This window comes from Juglans regia, chromosome 10 (genome assembly GCF_001411555.2).
Source record: "Juglans regia cultivar Chandler chromosome 10, Walnut 2.0, whole genome shotgun sequence".
NCBI classification, from domain to species: domain Eukaryota; kingdom Viridiplantae; phylum Streptophyta; class Magnoliopsida; order Fagales; family Juglandaceae; genus Juglans; species Juglans regia.
In genome coordinates, this window is record NC_049910.1 from 8,226,256 (window position 1) to 8,246,036 (window position 19,781).

A 19,781-nucleotide genomic window follows, 5' to 3' on the forward strand; every position below is an offset into this window, starting at 1 on the left:
TTGGACCAAACTCTCAATTATACATGCACATTCATTTTTATAATTATTTAGATAATTCTATTTTAAAATAAAGATCGATATTTATATAAACGGATATTATTTTTATAATGATATAAAATACTGTAATAAGAAAAATAAAAACAAAATTATACGTACGTTCGACACTGTTAGAAATTAATTAAACTCTCTAATCCAACATTATTACACATCAGTAGTCAATGGATCGAGGACCTCCGAGTCGGTCCCTACTGGATTAGATTTTGTAAAGACTAGGCACAAGCAGGCCAGATTTCCAGCCCTTGGATATCATCGTGTCACCGAACATTAACCTGGATCTTTGAAGTGGCTTCTGGAACTCATGAAACGACCTTTTGGTGCGAAGAATAGTATCATTTTCACAGTACAGAAATAAGTATATTCTCCATTAATCTTATTTACCATGCCCATGTATGCATGTATATCAGACTACTTAGCTCTATTCATGACCTCATCTGTCACCATATAGCTGTAATTCCCACCGCCATAGCACAGTCTGCCATATATAGAAGACCCACCAAGGACCCAATAAACCATGTTCTCCATCCCCAAACTCATACTTATCTAGCTTGTTTACTACTCCCAATAAATAAAATCTTAGGCTCCATTTCTAGAGACAAGAGTAGTGGGAGAGAGATGAGTAGCTTCGAAGATGAAAGACTGGTTCAAATGGTAGAGGAGTTTATAGAATCAGAATCGCCATCACCTATTATCTTTTCTGCTTCCTCGAAGTGTCGTCCTCTAAACCATCGCACCCAATATCTCGCTTTACAGGTATGTTTTTTTTTTCCCCATATATATATATATACATGATGCTTCCAGGGTTCCAGCCCAACAAGTTTATAATCTGTTATTCTTGAATATATGATCTTTTGGTCTTGCTTTCGGTTTTCTTTTGTGTGCGTGTGTAAGTTATGGAGATCGAGATATTGTATGATTTTTTTATTTTGTCTGGTTTCAGGAGATTCTTGGGAGTGGGACACAAGCCGAGGTTGAGATCCTTGAGAGTGTGTTGAGGCATATGAGAAGCAAAAGAGATGCTGATAAAAACAGCAGTCTGAAAAAGTGGCTAGTCATGAGGCTAAAAATGGATGGTTATGAGGCTTCTCTTTGTCAAACTTCTTGGATCACTTCCTTGGGATGCCCTGCTGGTGGGTCTCTCTCCCAATTTATTATTATTTGCCTCAAATTCCCTACTTCCGGTACTCCCTGCCAACTCTGATCCATCCACTTTTTAGTCACAAGAATTTAAAGGCGTGTTTGATTATTGTTTTGACAAGTTTTGTTGTTATGAGTATACACATACGAGTCTATGACTGATGAAAATGCATCTGCCAGGAGTCATTTTGAAGTACACGGAGGAATTGGCTACTGTTTCAAGAACTCTAAGGAAAAATAAAGAATATTATTTATTCATCGAATTATCCCTCCAAATGCTCATATATATCTTCCGATTTCCTTAATTATGCTATAATGGAAATCCCCAAGTTGCGAGCATGAGTTAAAACTCTAATTTTTTTTTTTTTGGGTTTTAACAGGTGATTATGAATACATCGATATTGGAATGGAAGATGATGAGAGTGGTAATTCAATGAAGTTTTTTGTGGACATGGATTTCAAGTCACAGTTTGAGTTAGCTAGGCCTACACCAACATACAAGGAGCTAACAGAAACACTACCACAAATCTTTGTTGGGACTGAGGACAAGCTTAACAATATAATCTCTCTTCTATGCTCAGCTGCCAAACAGTCCCTTAAAGAGAGGGGCCTCCACATCCCCCCATGGAGGACTACAGCTTACATGCAGTCCAAATGGCTTTCAGGCTGCACTCACAAAGTCTCCGCAGACAAGAGCAAAGCAAAAGGTGTTAGTGTTACAGATGATTATAGCAACTGGACACCCTCACCTCCAAGGGCCAAGCCTAAGAGGAGAAATTTGGGTGGCGGTTCGGCCTTGTCTATTCAGTTTTCTGGGATGAGCATAAATTGTTGCTGAAATTTTGGTTGCCGAGTTCTAATAATAATGGCAGAGAGGCTGCTCAATTTTGTCGAAGTATTTGGTTATTTAGGTCCTTTTTGTACCGAGGCGTGGGATGTAATAATGGCACCAATAGCAATTTTTTCTTTTCTTTTTTTTCTGTTATTTCCTTAGATGTTCAACTTTAGGTATGTTAACGTGCACTACGTGCATGTGCTTCTCTCTATGACTCTTATTACCTTAATATATGTTGAAGTACGGAGACGGAATATCATGTTAATTAATGTGCACAACTGTGGCCATGTTTGCATCTAATAAACGTGTAATCCTTCTGTAAATATTAAATAGTTATGCTATTTGAAGAATTTGATACATTTTAACCTAAAAATTAGTTAAATTCTCTCGATTTAAAAAGTTCAACTTATCTCAATGAGATCTACAAAATATTATTACTCACAATTTAACTCATCTCAACATTTAAAATCATCCTTTAACTGATGTTTCTACAAATAGATCAAATCATTTTGTTACGGACCTACAGTCATATATTTCTTACTCGTGAATACTTTGAGTAATGTCTAGATAAAATTTAGATGTGTAAGTTTTGTAGAGCTATTTTTTTTAATATTAATGCTACTAATTCTCCCGATGATGGGTCTCCGTATGAGTCCCGACTATTATTATTTTTTACTTAATGATTAAAGAATTATTTTTTAATAATATTATAATTTTTTTTAAATTAAGGATATAAAAAAATGTATGAAAAAAATAAATAAACAAAAGCATTAAGATTTCTAGGTACAATTTGTCGGACTACACATCGGTGGGTGTAGCACATACGACTCATTTTTTTTTTTTTTAAAAAAAAAAAGTGGGAAAACAACGAGAAAGCAAACTTTTTATATGGCTCCCATTTTTTTAAAAAGTATGCACAAAATTTATATATTTTAAAATTGTACAAATTATTTTTCAAATATCTCTTAATTTCTTTGGAAATGAATTATTGATCGTTTCGATGGAGTTTCGTAAAATATTATCTTATTTTGAAGATTTAAATTTGGATATTTAAAATCTAATCTCTTATTTTGATGAGATGATCTTAGATTTCAGAGTTAGATTTACATTAAAGCCAAATAAGCTTTTAAACTTCTCGAAATTTTGAATTTGAAATCATATATGGTAATTGATTTGAAATCCAAATCCATTTTATTTTATTTTATCCAAACGCAACTTTTATTCTTTTATTGTTTTTTACTCTATACTTGTTTTGTGAAGTTTCTTAGAAAAATAAGCTTTGTGGCAAGTGTATTAATAAATTTTATTTTTATTTTGACAAAATTAATTTATGCATGGATCATGTCATGTGTGCATCAATGCATGGGCTCTTTGAGATTTCTTATCCGTGGTAGTGCATCCATAGTTAGGTCGTGATCATAGTCACGTACGTTTTTGACAAAATAAGAATAGGGAAATGGTGTGATCATTATATATTACAAATTAGTTCTTCCTGCAGGATGATTACCCCCAAAGAATAGTCAAACTTTACTAGGATCAGTAAAATTATATAATGATAAATTGTATTTGATGTCAAGAAAGTTGACGAGACTTGTCTCATCCTTTTGTCACTCTCATTGATTTTTTAATATAATAATAAATTATTGAGTAAGAAAATGATCTTCTAGAAATTAAACAAATTATAAAATATAAAGTTATATAATCTACTCTCATTATTATGTGCTAATAAGTAATATCATATTGTCTATCAACCAGTTTCCATTATTCAATATATAACGACATCCTCGTATGATTAATAATTTCTAAAAAGACTTTAGATCAGCTCTGCTCTGCTTTCTTTTGTATGTTTATATAGCTACTTGATGAGAACACGCGTAAGTGCGAATTAACCTGATCAGTAGCAACGCTAATAATTATTATGATGCATGAGATGAGTTCGTTTGTTTTCAGAGATGAGATGAGATAAGATGATATTAAAGTTAAAAAGTTGAATAAAATATTATTAAAATATATTTTTTAATATTATTTTTGTTTTGAAATTTAAAAAAATTAAATTATTTATTTTATTTTGTATTGGAAGTTGAGAAAGTTGTAATAATTAGATAAAATGAGATGATATATTTTCTAAAAACAAACGAGGCTTCAAGTTCTAGTGCATAATTATGTTTGTGATTCATAATAACTATCATGCAGATCATCATCCTAGCTAGAGCTATGGTTTGGCCTTTGACCACCAACATATTTTCCTTTTTTTTGTTAAAATGAAATTTGGGAGCACACATTCAAATTCCTATCATACTCGCACATTAGGTTATATATATATATATATATATATGTGCATCCAATCAATTCAAGCTATTTTACAAACAACAAATGAGCATACTTTGAAGGGGTAAAATTTCATAACTCAATAATCTTTAGCACATAACATTCTAAATTTAAAGGCGATTAATCTGAATTTAAAGGCGATTAATCTGAATGTATGAGTTAAAAGAGTTGGATTCACAAGAGATCAGAACCTAATTAATGGGACACAAGTATTCAAGAAATATTATGTATATTCATGGCTAAAAATGAAAAACTGTGAAGAATAAATCAGGCTCATGAACCAGAGATGCACACACATAGAAGAGGCAGCAATAGGTGAGAGATTTACCAAGGAGAGAGGGAGATACAGAGATTTGAGAAGAGAAATTATCATTAGGCAAAGATTTGAGAGAGGGATGCACCTTTAGTAGAGTTGACAGTAATCAATGCCCAGCAAACTGAGTGGCGGCAACTGGCGGCAATGAGGTTGAAAGGGGCAACAATTGTCGACAGTGAGTGGATGTTGAAGGGCGGCGACGCAAGGAAACCATCGTCGACAGTGAGGTTGCAAGGTGAAGGCAAAATCGCTAGTACTTGCTAATTGAGGGCTCGGCGAGTATATCCAACGAAGCAATACACACCTTCCATGGAAAAAGCTCTTGTATTGGGGTACAAAAGTAGTAATTCCCAAAACCTTTTAACATGAACGAAATGTCGTCACTAAATATCATTTTTGTCCACCGTTTTTCACTCGATGCACGAAAATTCGTCATATATGGCCAAATTTATTGCGACAGCAACGTTTTGTGCCATAAGTCCACTATTTCCCACCATCGGTAGTCATGGAGGAAGAAATCGTGGAAAAATTCCATATTTCTTGTAGTGAGAGTTATGTTAAAAGAGTTGGTGCATAATGACATATCAACACAATATATAGGATAAAAATCGAATGAAATTAAATACTTTTCTGAAATATAAAGAATAGAGTACAGGAAAGCTCTACACATTTCATGAATTGCATGAGATCTATGTTAACAACAAGATAACATAGTAACAGTATAATAAAAACCAACCACTTTTGTTTTAATTGATTATTACTTGGAGCGGCATGAAATTTATAAATAAAAAAATGATATTTACAGTGAATTAATCACTATCATTAGAAAAACTTTGTACTTGCACTTAATATATAGTTTCAACCCAAAGGGTGGCAATTGATCAACAGTCTTTTAAGTTAGTCTCAAGTACTCAAACTTGAATATAGATTTACCTTAAAATATTGATATTAGCTATATAATGATTTATTAACTTAAACCCAACTTGAGAAAGCATCTGCAGCTTCTCGTCGTCTGGGTTCCTCTTGTCCCATCCGTAGTGGGTAAGGTGGTACTATGTCTTGTTGTCTAGGTCATCTTACTCTTTTTAGTTATATAAAAATAATATATAGTGAAAACATTAGTATCATATTCTTTTTTAAATGTTAAGCCTTGAGGCCCCCTCTCATATTTTTCACCAACCTATTCTTTGATATTCTACCACTCCCTATTAGGGGTGTACAGGAATCGAGTAAATCGGTCGAAAACTTATCAGACCGGTCATCGGAGCACGGAACCGATCGGCCAGTGATGGAAAATAAAAAGAATCTCTCTCTCTCTCTCTCTGAGACTTTCCGATGTCATCGATTCATTGCCGATTTCATTGGGTTCTTCTTAGCTCCATCCATTTGCGTCATTTCATGATTCATTCATTTGTGTCGTTTCAAGTGTTTGAATCTTTGATATTTATTGTGATATTTCATATTTTTTATGATATTTTATATTTTTTGTGAATATGTGATGAGCGTTCGAGTGTTTGTAAGTTTGTTTGCGCCACCGATGATGCCAACAAACCAATCGGAAGAAATCGAGACCTACATCAATGATGTTCTTCCCCTTCATCACCCGGTTTCGATCGAGATTAACACATTTTCAACTTGTTAGTGTGGTTTTAATTTTAAACCAAAACCATACCGACACCTTCTATTTTCATCCCTACTCGATTTTCAACCCTACTCCCTATCTTTGATTATTTCAACCAACACATCTTTTGAGGCTACTGTAAATTATTTGCTTTCAATTTCTTATATTATCTTCCACTTATTTCTTCCTCCCTAGTGGAGCTTTTAGGTGGGGTCTCAAATTTGAAAAAACACTTCTTATAAGAGATGTGTAGATTTTGTAGTATTCGTCGAGTAGTACTTTTTTTTTTTTTTTAACAGTAGGTGTCTGAGCGAGCTTACACGCACCTCGACTAATCTCATAGGACCCTGAAATTAACGACTAGGTAAACTTCTAGTATTCTTAAGGAGATTTGAACTAGTGACCATTGGGACACAAACCCATGGCCGGACCATCTGACTATTGGGGACCATCGAGTAGTGCTACATGATGTATTTATATTTTTATTTATATTTTTACTTATAAGATTTATTTTGTTAGTTTTTTTAAAAATTTAAAATTTAAAATGTATCAATAACTAACACGTGGAAAAGTAAAAAATTTTCTTAAGTACATTTAGCATTTTCCTTCATAATCACGTTATATCGCAAAATATATTATTAATATTATTTACTGAATATCAATTTTTAACGAATTAGAATATGTATATATATATATATAGATACATTCATATTTTTGAAACAATTTAATAATTATTTATCTACAATTTGAGGGGTTCATAAATAATAATAAAAAAACACTCTTCATGAAGACTGTTTTCTGTTTTCAAGGTTCGTAGATTAGTTGTGTGATCCAAGAATGAATCGTTATATGGTTTATGTTTCAAGCATATCCAAAACCTGACGTCGGCCCACATGCATAAAAAAATTAGATCAGAACATTTGAAAGACAACTTACATTATACATAGGAGCAGGCCAGACTCTGAAAAATCAGAGGCATTTCGAAAACAAGTGGCGCAAAACAGTGGCTGAATGTCTCTACTGCTGCAGTTAACAAGAGAACTAGATTTTATTCGTCCAGCTGGATGCCATGTGGCATGCATGGATGGTGCATACAAAGAGACCCCTAGCTACTTAATATTTGGGCGGATATTGTTATCGATACCAAAAAAAAAAAAAAAAATTTGGATGGGTGTTGATGCATTCTTTTATTTGAAGGATGTTAGACATAATTATAAGTCATATAAATATTATATATATATTTTTTCAAAAAATAAAATTTATTTTAAAATATTAATTTTTTATATAAATTTTATATTTATTTATTTTTTAAAATGAGTTCGCGATGGTTATCTATTATATGAGTACAAATATTATTTTTTATTTTATTATTTTTTTTTTATCCTCTTCAAAACCCGTGTCTTCCACGTGTTTGCCTCGATCCCTAGTCAAACATATTTAAAGAAAGAAAAATATATGCATCTGTCCCACACCGACACACACTCAACTTATTGAGTGTAAAAAAAAAAAAAATGATGTAAAATGTGTGCCGGTGTGGGACAGATACATAGCATTTCCCTTTAAAGAAATCATTGGACATTGTAAACATACGGTTTCTTCTCTGTGTCTCTTTTTTATTATTATTATTATTATTATTATTATTATTCAAATAAAAATAAAAAGATGGGTCCCAATTTGTTATTCCCACGTGGGGAAATTAAATGGCTTGAAATGGTCGACCTACCAAATAGGCTATAGCCACGACCACATCAAAAGAAAATCAACTGAAAAACAATGTAACTTCTTTTATGTCAGTGCCTAATTTGTAATGACTGTTATTGATCAGATACATTAATGTTAATGACTGCTATTGATCATAACTAGAGCTACTGGGTCGGTCCATGTGCCCAACCTGCCTGGCCCATCCATTAACTTAAGCTACGTCCATTTAGCAATACAATTATTTTCAAATATTTTCATCCCAAACATCTCTTAAAACACATTTCATATTTTAAACTTTTTCATCTATTTTTTATCTAATTTTTATAACTTTCTCAAACTCCTAAACAAAATACTACTTTTTTAAATTTTAAAATAAAAATTATATTCAAATAATTTTTTAACTTATAATATTTTTATTCAACTTTTTCTCTTACATTTCTCAAAACCCAACAACATCTCAACTTAATCTATTTTACTATTATTCACAGATGTACTTAAATATTCTAAGTATCTAAATGGGCCCTAAATTACTACTATTGATCATAGCTAGAGCTACTAGATTGGCCTTTGTACCAGGCCTGCTTGGTCTATCCGTTTGCATTAAGAGAAATGTTACAACGATAAATAAATTTTATAAAAATAAATTTATAAATTCACATAGTTTCATAAGATACATTAAATTTTTTTTATAATAAAAATAATTTTGCAATCTAATGTCCAATATCAAACTATCTAAATTTATAGATTTACTTTATAAAATCTTTTGGTGACTAAAATATTTATCCTGTGCTTGACAGATTGATGGATACGCCAATCTTAGATTAAAAGGCAAGCGGGATGAAAATATAACAACATAGAGTGGAAGTGATTGCAATGGGTCATCTCTAGAACTACTAGGTGGTCCCTTGTACCCGGTTTGCCCGACCCATCCGATAGTATCGGGCAAAGAATGGATACTCATACACCAATTTTAAATTAGAAGGCGGATAGAGTACTCAAGTTCCTCCTCTTCTTCTTCTTCTTCTTCAATACTCAAGCTCGATCAAATGGTGAGCTTTCTTAGTTGATTAATGTTAGTTAACTAAACAACTTTCCTAGCTAGTTGATTAATGTAGCCGCTGCCCTTTCGGTTGCTTTGCTTCTAATACAATATGGAAACAACCTCCTCGCGTCTCTATATATGTATTGCCTTTGATTTCTCCAGATTTTTTGGCGATACTGTAAGGTTTATACTTGTTGGCATCATCATGATTAGGTGCAGCATTTTACAACACTGCAATATCATTCTTTGAATCTTTTACTTGAATTGGAGGAAAATAGTACGTAGGACCAAATACATGAAGTGGGGGTCCATTTTGGCATGCTATTTCATTACTAATTCAGTCATTATTTGATAAACCCTTGTTTCAGTTACCTTCTTATTGGGGTTTTGAGGAGTCTGGTGGCAGGCATGGTCGTTGAAAGGGACGTTAAACCTATATCACTTATTGATAATTAGTGTTCCTTATGCATTAAGAAAATTGAAACTATAATGAAAGCACAAAAACGAATAGAATTAATCAATCGTCTTTAATTGGGCTTAGAATTAGGTGCTCATGAATTCTTGAAATAGCAGCATCTGCTTCTTCATTAAGATCAACACAATTAGGAACAGAAAACAAAAGAAAAAGGGCAATACCTACTACTTACGGCTTATCTCGATTAATAACGTAGAAACAAAGAGACTGGTTTTTCAAGTTCTCTCTCTCTCTCTCTCTGTCTCTCATATTCAGAGGCAGATAAAACATCTGGCTGATCAATATCCTTGAAGAGTTTGATCTGTAAAAGACGTTTTCTTTGTTTAAGGGTACCCATCAGTGATACCAACATGAGGTCTAAATTGTGACGTTGAGTACAAGTTCTAATTCATTTCTTGGCACTACAAAAGCATTGATATTTACTGATCTGTCACAAAAATTAAAGAAATAATAGATTAAAGAAAATAACATTGTATTACCAAATCCAATCCAGAAGTATTTGTCATAATTAATTAATATGAGCGAGCAGCAAGAGAGACAGATCTTTGTGCCTAAAGGATCTTGTCATTTCTTTTATATATAATGATGCACTCCATCTATGGCAATGTGCTATACTGACTTCAGTGAAAATAGTGGATCTTTATCTCAAGGAAACTTGCAAAACAAAGTGAAGACCTTGAATTCCCACGGTCCAAACAGGGCTTAAGTATGTAACAAAATGAAGAAATATCGAGCAAAAAAAACTGAGAGAAGAAAAAAAGACATGGAAAAAGTAGCTGAGAAACAAAAATATAAATTTATATCTAAGAAAACCAAAATTCTATAATGGATAGAAAATTCAATTGGTCGTTAGTCTGTCTATATTGTTCTGCTGCCTTGCTACGCTCTCAACCTCCCTCAACTATCATCTTATTCTGCAAAGTTCCTAATACGGTCTGGTATACATGCTCTCTCTCTCTCTCTCTCTCAAATGCATTGTGCCTCTTGGTTGCATAAATTGATTCATAGCTCTGATATCTGAATGGAAGGATTTGGTTTCTGGGTTTCTTGGTCTCAAGTATGATCGCTGTTTGCATGCTATTATGAACAACCAAGTGTTAACAAGCAACTCCTTGTAAAACCATTAATCATTTCTTGATTTATCATTTTTTGAAGTTCACAGTTTTCTTCCAATTATTCATGCACAGATGTTGCAATGTTCTTTTTGCAATAGATCAGTATGAGAGGAGCAAAGGGTGCTTCCGATGGTGCTTTTGAGGCTCGACATCGTTTATCTTCATCAGTGTAAGTTTTTTATTAGCTTTAAATATGCATTATTTACATTGATATAAGAAAGTTGGCTACTGTAAGCATGGAACTTCCAGTTTTATGTCATTATTTTCTTCTTAAATCACTTCATTAGGTTCGTGAACACGAGTTTGATTCAATGATTACATAAACCTTGATGTGGCCGATGCAGGACACTATGTACAATCGCATTATAAGCTTGGAAACATTTTTCTTTCTTTGGATCCAAGTACTCTCTTCTCTCCTTTGAAGATCAGGTTCCAAATATTAGGCTGGGAATGCATCTGAAAAGTTGTGTAATAACAGATGCACTGTTCATCACATCTCATTTCAAGAATCTAAAAATTATCTAGAAACATGACATTTGTGCTTTCTTCCAGAAAGTAACATTTTGCAGAAATGATACATTAGATGATGAGCACAAAAGTAGTACATACAATACAAGCAAGTAAATCATGAATACAACAAATAAAGTTTGCTTTTCATCAAAATATTTTTTTCATTCTTCTTTATGAACTAATCTTTCCGTTTTGTTTACTAGATTTGTAATTAAATTTCTAACTTGGAACAGTGAAGAAGTTTATAAGAGAAGATTTCACAAAAGCAAAGCTAGGCCTTTCCAAATATCCATTCAAGATAGAAATTCAAGATGCAAGTTTGCTCTGCTTAAGCTTGTGCTCCTAATTATCGTATCTGGAACACTTGTAGCTTTCCTATACTCTCCAGAGGCTTACAATAGCAATCAACTACCACATTCTGGCTCTGGGTATGTAATGTTCTACTCCTGGTCAATGTGCTGTTACTGATATCTGATGTTTTGCTGTGTGATAACTTTTCCAGTTTTTTTCCCCTTGGCAAAGGATAAGAGCCAAGGTATGCACACGAAAACAAAATAAAAAATAATATTTGTAAGCCTTTGACCATCATTCTTTTATCATTTTTTTGATGCGGCGTAAAATGATTGGTAAGTAAATGAAAAAAAAATTTTAAAAAAAAATTTACAATCATTTGATTCCACATCATCAGATGACAAAAAAGTAATGATTAACTTAAAAACAGCAATTTTCAATTCCAGTAATTGCCTAGAATAGAAGAGAAATGATATTTACAGTTATAGAGTGTACAAGCGTTGTACACTTCTTTTAAAAAGAAGGAAGTAATTAAGGAATCCACATAAAAAAAATTATTTTTTTTCAAAAAGAATGTGCATTACTTACACAACACATTACTATATCTTGCATTACTGGTGGAGTTATTCACCGAGTATAGCAAAAAATGAATTAATCCAAGCCAAGTTTTGTTGACAGGTGGATATGGGGCGGTCCAGATCCTCGTTATCTATCAAATCTAGACATTGCTTGGGATGACATCACGAAAGTTCTTGAGAAGGTGACTGAGAATAGTGAAAATTGGGGAATTGGTCTTTTGAACTTCAATGAGCGTGAAGTCAATCATTGGAAGCAGCTCATTCCTGATGCCAAAAGCGTTGATCTGCAACTGGACCATGCAGCAAAAAATGTGACATGGGAGTCCTTATACCCAGAGTGGATAGACGAGGAAGAAGAAACTGAAGCTCCAATTTGTCCATCTCTACCAAAGCTTAAACCCCCCGGAATACGACTCGATCTTATAGCTGTTAAGCTTCCATGTCGGAACGAGGGGAATTGGTCCAGAGATGTGGCTCGTTTGCATTTGCAGCTTGCAGCTGCTGATCTAGCAGCCTCTTTCAAAGGCTTGTATCCTGTGCATTTGCTCTTTATTACCAAGTGCTTCCCACAACCAAGTCTGTTTTCTTGCAAGGAACTTGTTTCACTTGAAGGGAATTTATGGTTATACAAACCAGACTTGAATGCGCTAAGACAAAAAGTCCAGCTCCCAGTTGGCTCTTGCGAACTTGCACTTCCTTTCAGGGGCAGTGGTAAGTGCTAATCTAAAAATATTAATTTTTTTCTTAAACGATGTTACGAAAGCAAATTTATAAATATACATCAATCAATTCATAGATTTGTTTTGTAAAATCTCTGTATAGATATAACACTTAGAAATGCAGATCTGGTTTACTCAAAAAACATGCACCGAGAAGCATATGCAACGATTCTGCATTCAGCTGATGTTTATGTTTGTGGAGCCATTGCTGCTGCCCAGAGCATCCGCATGTCTGGCTCCACAAGAGACCTTGTTATCCTTGTGGACGAGACAATCAGTGCATACCACAGGAGTGGACTTGAAGCTGCAGGCTGGAAGATTAAGACAATCCAGAGGATCAGGAACCCAAAAGCTGCGAAAGATGCCTATAACGAATGGAATTACAGCAAGTTCCGGTTATGGCAGTTAACAGATTATGACAAGATCATATTCATCGATGCTGATTTGCTTATGCTCAGAAACATCGATTTCTTATTTGGGATGCCAGAAATATCTGCAACGGGGAACAATGGCACACTTTTTAACTCTGGTGTAATGGTAGTTGAGCCTTCAAATTGCACTTTCCAGCTTTTGATGGATCACATCAACGAGATTGTGTCCTATAATGGGGGTGACCAAGGATACTTAAACGAGATCTTCACATGGTGGCATAGGATTCCAAGACACATGAATTTCTTGAAGAATTTCTGGGCTGGTGACGAGGAAGAAGTTAAGCAAATGAAAACTAGGCTCTTCGGCGCTGAGCCTCCAATTCTCTATGTTCTTCACTATCTGGGGGTGAAGCCATGGATGTGCTTCCGTGACTACGATTGTAATTGGAATGTTGATATATTACAAGAGTTCGCAAGCGATGTCGCTCACCAAAAATGGTGGAAAGTGCATGATGCAATGCCAGTTCTGTTGCAGCAGTTTTGTCTGTTGAGATCGCCGCAAAAGGCACAGCTAGAATGGGACCGTAGGCAAGCCGAGAAAGCAAACTACACGGACGGGCATTGGAGGATTAAAGTAAGGGATCAACGTGTAAAGAAATGCATAGACAATTATTGCAACTGGAAGAACATGTTGAAGCACTGGGGCGACGCAAATTAGAGTACCGATCGACGATCAAGTCTTTTACTCAAAGGCCACCTGCAATATGTAAGGAATATAAGTTGTCAAATGGAGTATTTTGTACAATTTATCCGAGGGAAATGCCAGGGAGCCGCCCGTTTATTTTGCCCGACTGCTTAATCATTAGTGCTTGTTTGGATTTACAAGTCATCTCAGCTCATCTCAACTCATCTCAAGTCATCTTCGAATCCAAACACCTTTAAGCGGAAGAATGCACTCTATCATAAATTGGACAAAATAAACGGAAGCCCAGGCTCTCTATCATTTTTCTTGAATTTTTGTATCACTGGAATCTCATAAATCTTGGGAATTGAACCAACTGTTCGGCAAGAATGCACCAGTACTTGATTGTTGAGGTATAAAAGTTTTAGTTTTACTTGCTGCTATGACGCCTCATTGAGTAATTTTCCCTTTATACAAAGTCAATTCAACCAAGATACAAGGGGAAGAGAGGGTGGAGAACCATTAAAAACACTTCAAACCAATAAACATACTGTTAGAAAATAAATAATAAATAATTTATAACGGGAAATATAGGGGAAAAAAACAAGGAGTCGATCCAACTGTATGGTTTCTTACCAAGAGGCTTACAAATGGGTTTTCAAATCTATGGAAAGGGAAAAGTAAATAAATTAAACTAAGAAGTATTTCTCGATACATTCAATGACACTTCTGCAAAATCCTTGCATGGAGTCAAAATTAATGAGAAATTAGAAGTATTCAAAACAGTTAATCAGGCCTGAGAATAGGTAGAATACATGCCAAGTTGCCCATTCCCCAATACTAGCACAATTCTATACTTACATAAACATTGAAATGGCTCTTACAAATTTGAAGAGTACTTATTTCCGTTTTTTCCTCACCATTTCCCCACCAATACCCTCCATTCCCTCCCAAAGTACCGGCTCTTCATAATTCTCCAACACCTCCAAAAGTGGCCCCACCCCCTAACTTTCCCTCTACTCCAAAGGCAGCACCATCTCATGGTAATCCATCCCCTCCAAAGGCAACCCCATCCCGCGGACCCATTGCACCACAATGGGCAACACCACCCCATCATTCTTTCTACCCACCAACCTCCAGAAGCAAAACCACCCCGTCATTCAATCTCGCCTCCTTCACCAACTGTGACACCATCACCTCATCATATCTCTCCATCACCACCTCGATCTTGTTCCACCTCCACCAGGACGCCATTCAAATTTTATTGTAGTTGTCTTCGTCTCACTTGGTGGTCCATTCTTTCTTGCATTCCTTTTAGTTGTTCTGTGCTGCTTCATTAAGAACAGAAAGAAAGGAACCGTTTGGAAAACTGAGATAATAATTATTGAAGAACATAGAAAGGTCCAGGAAGCCATCATACGAGGCCCAAATGGCAAGTGAGTTAAGGTTTAATTGATCAAAGAGGACATGCCCATTGAGGAAGAGATCATGAAAAATGAGGGATGGTCTGCATTTTAAATCTGCAGAGGATCATCTTCAAGCTATTAAAGCGGCAGCATCCTCTTCTGGGTCTATTCATTACCATCTTGAGCAAAAGGCCTGAATCAATGCCACACAAATGAACCGGAGAAGCAACAAATTGATTAATAATCCCTTCTATACAATCATTTTTTCATAAGATAATAATCGGAAATTTATCATTCTTACCCAAATTTGTATGTTTTTTGTTGGAATAAAAGGTGTTAAGGTTGTCCAACTATAGATCCATGTGTGTGTGTGTATATATATATATGTATGTATGTATATAGATTTATATGTAAGGAATACTGCTTGGCTGTAAGTATGGTGGGTAGCGAGTTTACCTTTCTACATTGAGTAATATTTCATGAAAATAGAAAAATGATAGATCTACAAGATAAACAAAGCGCACAAGGCAACGTAAGGTTGGTAGTATTTATGGTGGGGGTTTCCCTTGCAAACTCCAAGCATGTATAGAATATCTATATGCATTACTATGTTCAATTTCACAGCGTGTCTGGTATCTATAGGATGAATTTAGTGATGTCCTCCACAACAGCTCACCTATATAATTAAGATAGGTGAAAATACAAAAAATTATATGTGTGTGTGTGTATCATAAACCAGTGTGTTGTCATGTAGCAATCAATCTGTGAGCATATTCTGGCATGAATAACGAACCATATAATGAATTTAGCAATTAGCAGTCAAATATAAGCTTCCCTGATTTAAGATTTCCCAAATGTGGTGGCATACTATTAGTTTGAAAACCGGATAAGATGTGCCAAATTTGCCATCTAAAGGAAAATTTTCCCTAGAAATTCATATTGGGATGACACCATTCAGCCAGATTCATGTTTAATGGAGATTTGCATTATAATACTGAATCAGGTAGCAGAATGAGTTGTCCAAGTTCAAATGAAACATTTACTTAAATGATGGGGAAGCATACCATCAGGAATGCGAAGTAGTACAAGCCACTTGCCAGAAGGTAAGAAATTGGCAGGACAAGACCTGGCATTCAAGCAAATAAGCTGTGAACGAATGAATGCCCTAAAAGGTAAAGGATTCTTCTTAAAATAATAATAATAATATGGTATCTCTGGGCAGGTTAAGGAGTTTGCCATGAAAGGAGGGGTCTGAAAGTCCAGAGCCTAGCCGACTTTCAATGTATAGATCGTCTGATAGCTTGTATATTTGTATTCATGCATCATGCTGACGTGCAAATTGTGTTTGCATAAATTGAAAGAAGCCTCCAGCAGTGCATTATGCAACTAAAGAGATTTGGCAGTATTCCCAACCCCGATAACAGGTAGAGACATTAAATATGGTAATAGTCATGTTGCAAAGAACATTGAATTAGCAACCTACGGTTGTACTTAGAGGCAGTTTCCCAGTCCACAATCACCAGGTCATACTGATGCCTGTATTATCTTATTGAAAATTTCGTGTAACTCCAGACTTTGAGGATGAGAATGGTCCCCTTGATAGAACTTACGGATTGTTCCTTGAATGGTTATCCAGCTACAACCAGGAGTTTTAACCAAACCTAATTTCCTCATCTTTGCTCTGATTAGTGACACACCATCCCGTATGCTAAGAGAATCATAGATACTGCACAAAGCTATGTAGTTGCTACAGTTTGTAGGCTCCAATTCAAAGAGCTGAAGAGCTGCAATTTCTCCAATTTCAACATTCTTGTGCATCATGCAACCTGCAAGTAGGGCACCCCAAACACTTGCTGTTGGCGCCGGCTTCATATTTTTAACCAATGCAAGCGCCTCCTCTAGATAGCCAAAACGACCTAAAAGATCTACCATACAAGCATAGTGCTCTACACTGGGTTCCAATCCATAATCAAAACTTATTGAGTCAAAAATCCTCCGACCTTGATCAATAAGACCTGAGTGGCTGCAACTAGACAGAACTGCTGTTAGTGTGACACAGTTAGGTTTAAACCCACAATCTCTCATTTTCTTAAACAAAGCCAGCGAGTCCTCTCCTTTCCCATGAACACCACAACAAGATATCATTGTGGTCCAAGTTATCAAATTCAGCTCACGCACGTTCCTGAAAACCTTTTCTGAGTCATGCAAGCATCCACACTTTGCATACATATCAATCAATGAATTACCAATTGCAACATCTCCATCAAATATGAAACTTTTAACTACTTGCCCATGAATTTCCTTCCCTTTTATCAAGTCTCCTTCCCCTCCGCAAGCATTCAAAATGCTAGGAATCGTCATAGAGTCCATCTTCTTCCCTTCATTAAGCATGCCTCTGAAATAATTTAAAGCATCCGCATAAAAGCCAGCCCTACCAGAACCAGAAATCATCGAATTCCAAACAGCAGAATCTTTAGACGACATATTTGAAAATACACACCTTGCATCAACTAAATTCCCACATTTTAAATGAAAATCCAAAATTGAACTTCCCACAACAATGTATTGCTCAAATCCAAGCCTAACCACCCAACCATGAAGCATCTTACCCAGATAAGCATCTCCGATTCCAGCACATGCCTTAAATACAGGAGGAAACGTATAATGATCAGGTCGAATATCCATTTTAAGAAACTCAAGGAAAACATGAATAGCATCCGAATAAAGAAAATTATTAGCATATGAAGCGAGCAAGATGTTCCAAGAATGCATATTCCTCTCAGACATATTGTCGAAGACTCGGCGAGCGTCTTGGAGAAAGCCGCATTTAGAATAGGCCAGTAAGAGATCGGTTTGAAGGGTCACGTTGGTAAGGAAGCCATGAAAGAGTATTTGGGCATGGGTTTGCTTAGCTTGGGAAATTGCAGGTAGTAGAGCAGATTTTCTCACAAGGGAAGACAAGGAAAACACAGTCATGTTAGACATTTTTCAAGCTGTTAAATTCGAACGGTCACACGAAGATTTGGCGGGAAGAGAAGCGCGCTAGCCTGTGATTTCCTGCTTCTATCTTCCTCTTCCACAGTCGACAAAAATCATGCCATGTCAATAACAGGCTGGTTCCACTCGGAAGTAAAAATAATGGCAAGCATGGCAGAGGAGGGAGAGAAAAATTATATAGAAAAAAGAAAAAAGAAAATAATGCTAATTTAAATTTAAAATATGAAGACAATAATATTAATACGTAAATTAGTACGTAAACTTGTTTGTATATAATAAAACTCTAATTATATTCATCATTCGCACATATCACACAATATATATTTTTTTCTCTTATCAAATGTGTAGTATATTGATAATAAGTAGAAGAATTTAATAAATTTAAGAAGAATAAAACCAAAAACAATTTTAAATTTTTTTTTTAAATATAGTGTGTGGTGTGTAGTATTTGGAGATTATGAGTAGCAAAACTCGAGAAGAAATGATGTTATTTTTCTTGGCTTTGGATTTGTAGAGTCTTGTTTGAATTAAAAAATTATCTTAACTTATTTCATTTTATCTCATCTAATCATTACAAATTTTTTAAATTTTTAAACAAAATATAATAAATAATTCAATTTTTTCAAATTTCAAAACAAAAATAATATTAAAAAATAATATTCTAACAATATTTTATTTAACATCTCATCTTTCATCTCATTTTATATCATTTCAACTCAATTTCCTATCCAAACCTCTCACTTCACTATGGCTAATGTATCATATTTTAAGTCATTTATTATTTAAATAATAGACATATAAAGCCACTTAAAACATACCATATTGTCTAAATTTTAAAATGAAGTGTAGCGTTATTTTAGATAGAATATTTTGTTGTAAAATCTTATTATAAATAAAATGTATAAGAGATTTCATGAATAGGATGTTACAATGATTATGTCTAGAATAAAAGCACAACCTTTGGTCATCCATCATTGCCCATTCTCTTGCCTAAGAAAGTTCAGCTACTGTATTTTGGAAGCACATAAATTGTATTTATTTCCAATACCCTCACATCGTGGCATCATTGTTATGTATAGATTTCAAAATTTAGCATTCACAGGTGAGTTGATCTCGAGTCATTCATTTATTTATAAGACGTTGTATATCTAATAAAATACTTATATGACATAATTTAATTTAAAAAAAAAAATTTAAAAATCAATTTTACGAATAAAATATTACCATTTACGTGAGATATCAACTTGAAAATAGAATAATTTTTGCAAATAAAACCACCTTTCTAAATCAAGTAATTGCCTCCACTAATCATATTTATCCTGACGAGTCTTTCACAATAAGACATTAAGCTCCCACAACCCTCAATTACTGTGCTACAATAAAAACCTCCCTATTCTTTCCTTTTTTTCTTTCTAATCAGGCATGCATTATATTATAAAAAGAAATACTGGAATACAAGAGAGTTCAAGTTGGATCATTTCTACTGTCAATAAAAATAAAGCATCTAATAAGATTATCAAGGGGTATGCTTCCAAAAACTAAGTTGGTTGCTATCTATTGCACTACTGAATGTGCACATCGATTTTTTTTTTCTAATTTG

General features: G+C 34.5%; 3 protein-coding genes across 8 annotated transcripts; 2 read left to right on the forward strand and 1 right to left on the reverse strand.

Annotated features, from left to right (window-relative positions):
* The first annotated feature begins 538 nt into the window (after positions 1-538).
* Positions 539-2,364, forward strand: LOC108987813. 2 transcript variants are annotated; one of them, XM_018960832.2, is made up of 3 exons: positions 539-810; positions 998-1,187; positions 1,575-2,364. In XM_018960832.2, exons 1-3 carry the CDS (start codon positions 673-675, stop codon positions 2,030-2,032), a joined length of 786 nt encoding a protein of 261 aa, XP_018816377.1. In that variant the 5' UTR covers positions 539-672; the 3' UTR covers positions 2,033-2,364. The 2 variants fall into 2 exon arrangements, with proteins under 2 accessions (XP_018816377.1, XP_018816376.1); XM_018960831.2 differs by having other exon boundaries at positions 998-1,238; positions 1,575-2,329.
* Positions 2,365-10,160: 7,796 nt separating this feature from the next.
* Positions 10,161-13,942, forward strand: LOC108987821 (UDP-glucuronate:xylan alpha-glucuronosyltransferase 1-like). Of its 5 annotated transcripts, none has more exons than XM_035694448.1 (5): positions 10,161-10,450; positions 10,731-10,796; positions 11,371-11,565; positions 12,107-12,717; positions 12,850-13,942. In XM_035694448.1, exons 1-5 carry the CDS (start codon positions 10,338-10,340, stop codon positions 13,812-13,814), a joined length of 1,950 nt encoding a protein of 649 aa, XP_035550341.1. In that variant the 5' UTR covers positions 10,161-10,337; the 3' UTR covers positions 13,815-13,942. The 5 variants fall into 5 exon arrangements, with proteins under 5 accessions (XP_035550341.1, XP_018816396.2, XP_018816390.2 ...); XM_018960851.2 differs by having other exon boundaries at positions 10,366-10,450; positions 10,726-10,796; XM_018960845.2 differs by having other exon boundaries at positions 10,378-10,450; positions 10,700-10,796.
* A 547-nt stretch (positions 13,943-14,489) lies between these two features.
* On the reverse strand, positions 14,490-18,301 carry LOC108987811 (pentatricopeptide repeat-containing protein At5g04780, mitochondrial-like). Its single transcript, XM_018960828.2, has 2 exons — positions 16,249-18,301; positions 14,490-15,377 (listed from the first exon to the last, which is right to left on the reverse strand). Exon 1 carries the CDS (start codon positions 18,167-18,169, stop codon positions 16,709-16,711), a length of 1,461 nt encoding a protein of 486 aa, XP_018816373.1. The 5' UTR covers positions 18,170-18,301; the 3' UTR covers positions 14,490-15,377; positions 16,249-16,708.
* Between the last annotated feature and the right edge of the window lie 1,480 nt (positions 18,302-19,781).

Excerpts from the sequence above, each read along its gene's own strand:
- LOC108987813 (XM_018960831.2), top strand. The coding sequence starts at position 673 with ATGAGTAGCTTCGAAGATGAAAGACTGGTTCAAATGGTAGAGGAGTTT. Across the intron at positions 811-997 it reads CCCAATATCTCGCTTTACAG|GAGATTCTTGGGAGTGGGAC; the intron begins GTATGTTTTTTT and ends GTCTGGTTTCAG. Across the intron at positions 1,239-1,574 it reads CCTCAAATTCCCTACTTCCG|GTGATTATGAATACATCGAT; the intron begins GTACTCCCTGCC and ends GGGTTTTAACAG.
- LOC108987811 (XM_018960828.2), bottom strand. The coding sequence starts at position 18,169 with ATGTCTAACATGACTGTGTTTTCCTTGTCTTCCCTTGTGAGAAAATCT.
- LOC108987821 (XM_035694448.1), top strand. The coding sequence starts at position 10,338 with ATGGATAGAAAATTCAATTGGTCGTTAGTCTGTCTATATTGTTCTGCT. Across the intron at positions 10,797-11,370 it reads CATCGTTTATCTTCATCAGT|TGAAGAAGTTTATAAGAGAA; the intron begins GTAAGTTTTTTA and ends AACTTGGAACAG. Across the intron at positions 11,566-12,106 it reads CTACCACATTCTGGCTCTGG|GTGGATATGGGGCGGTCCAG; the intron begins GTATGTAATGTT and ends TTTTGTTGACAG.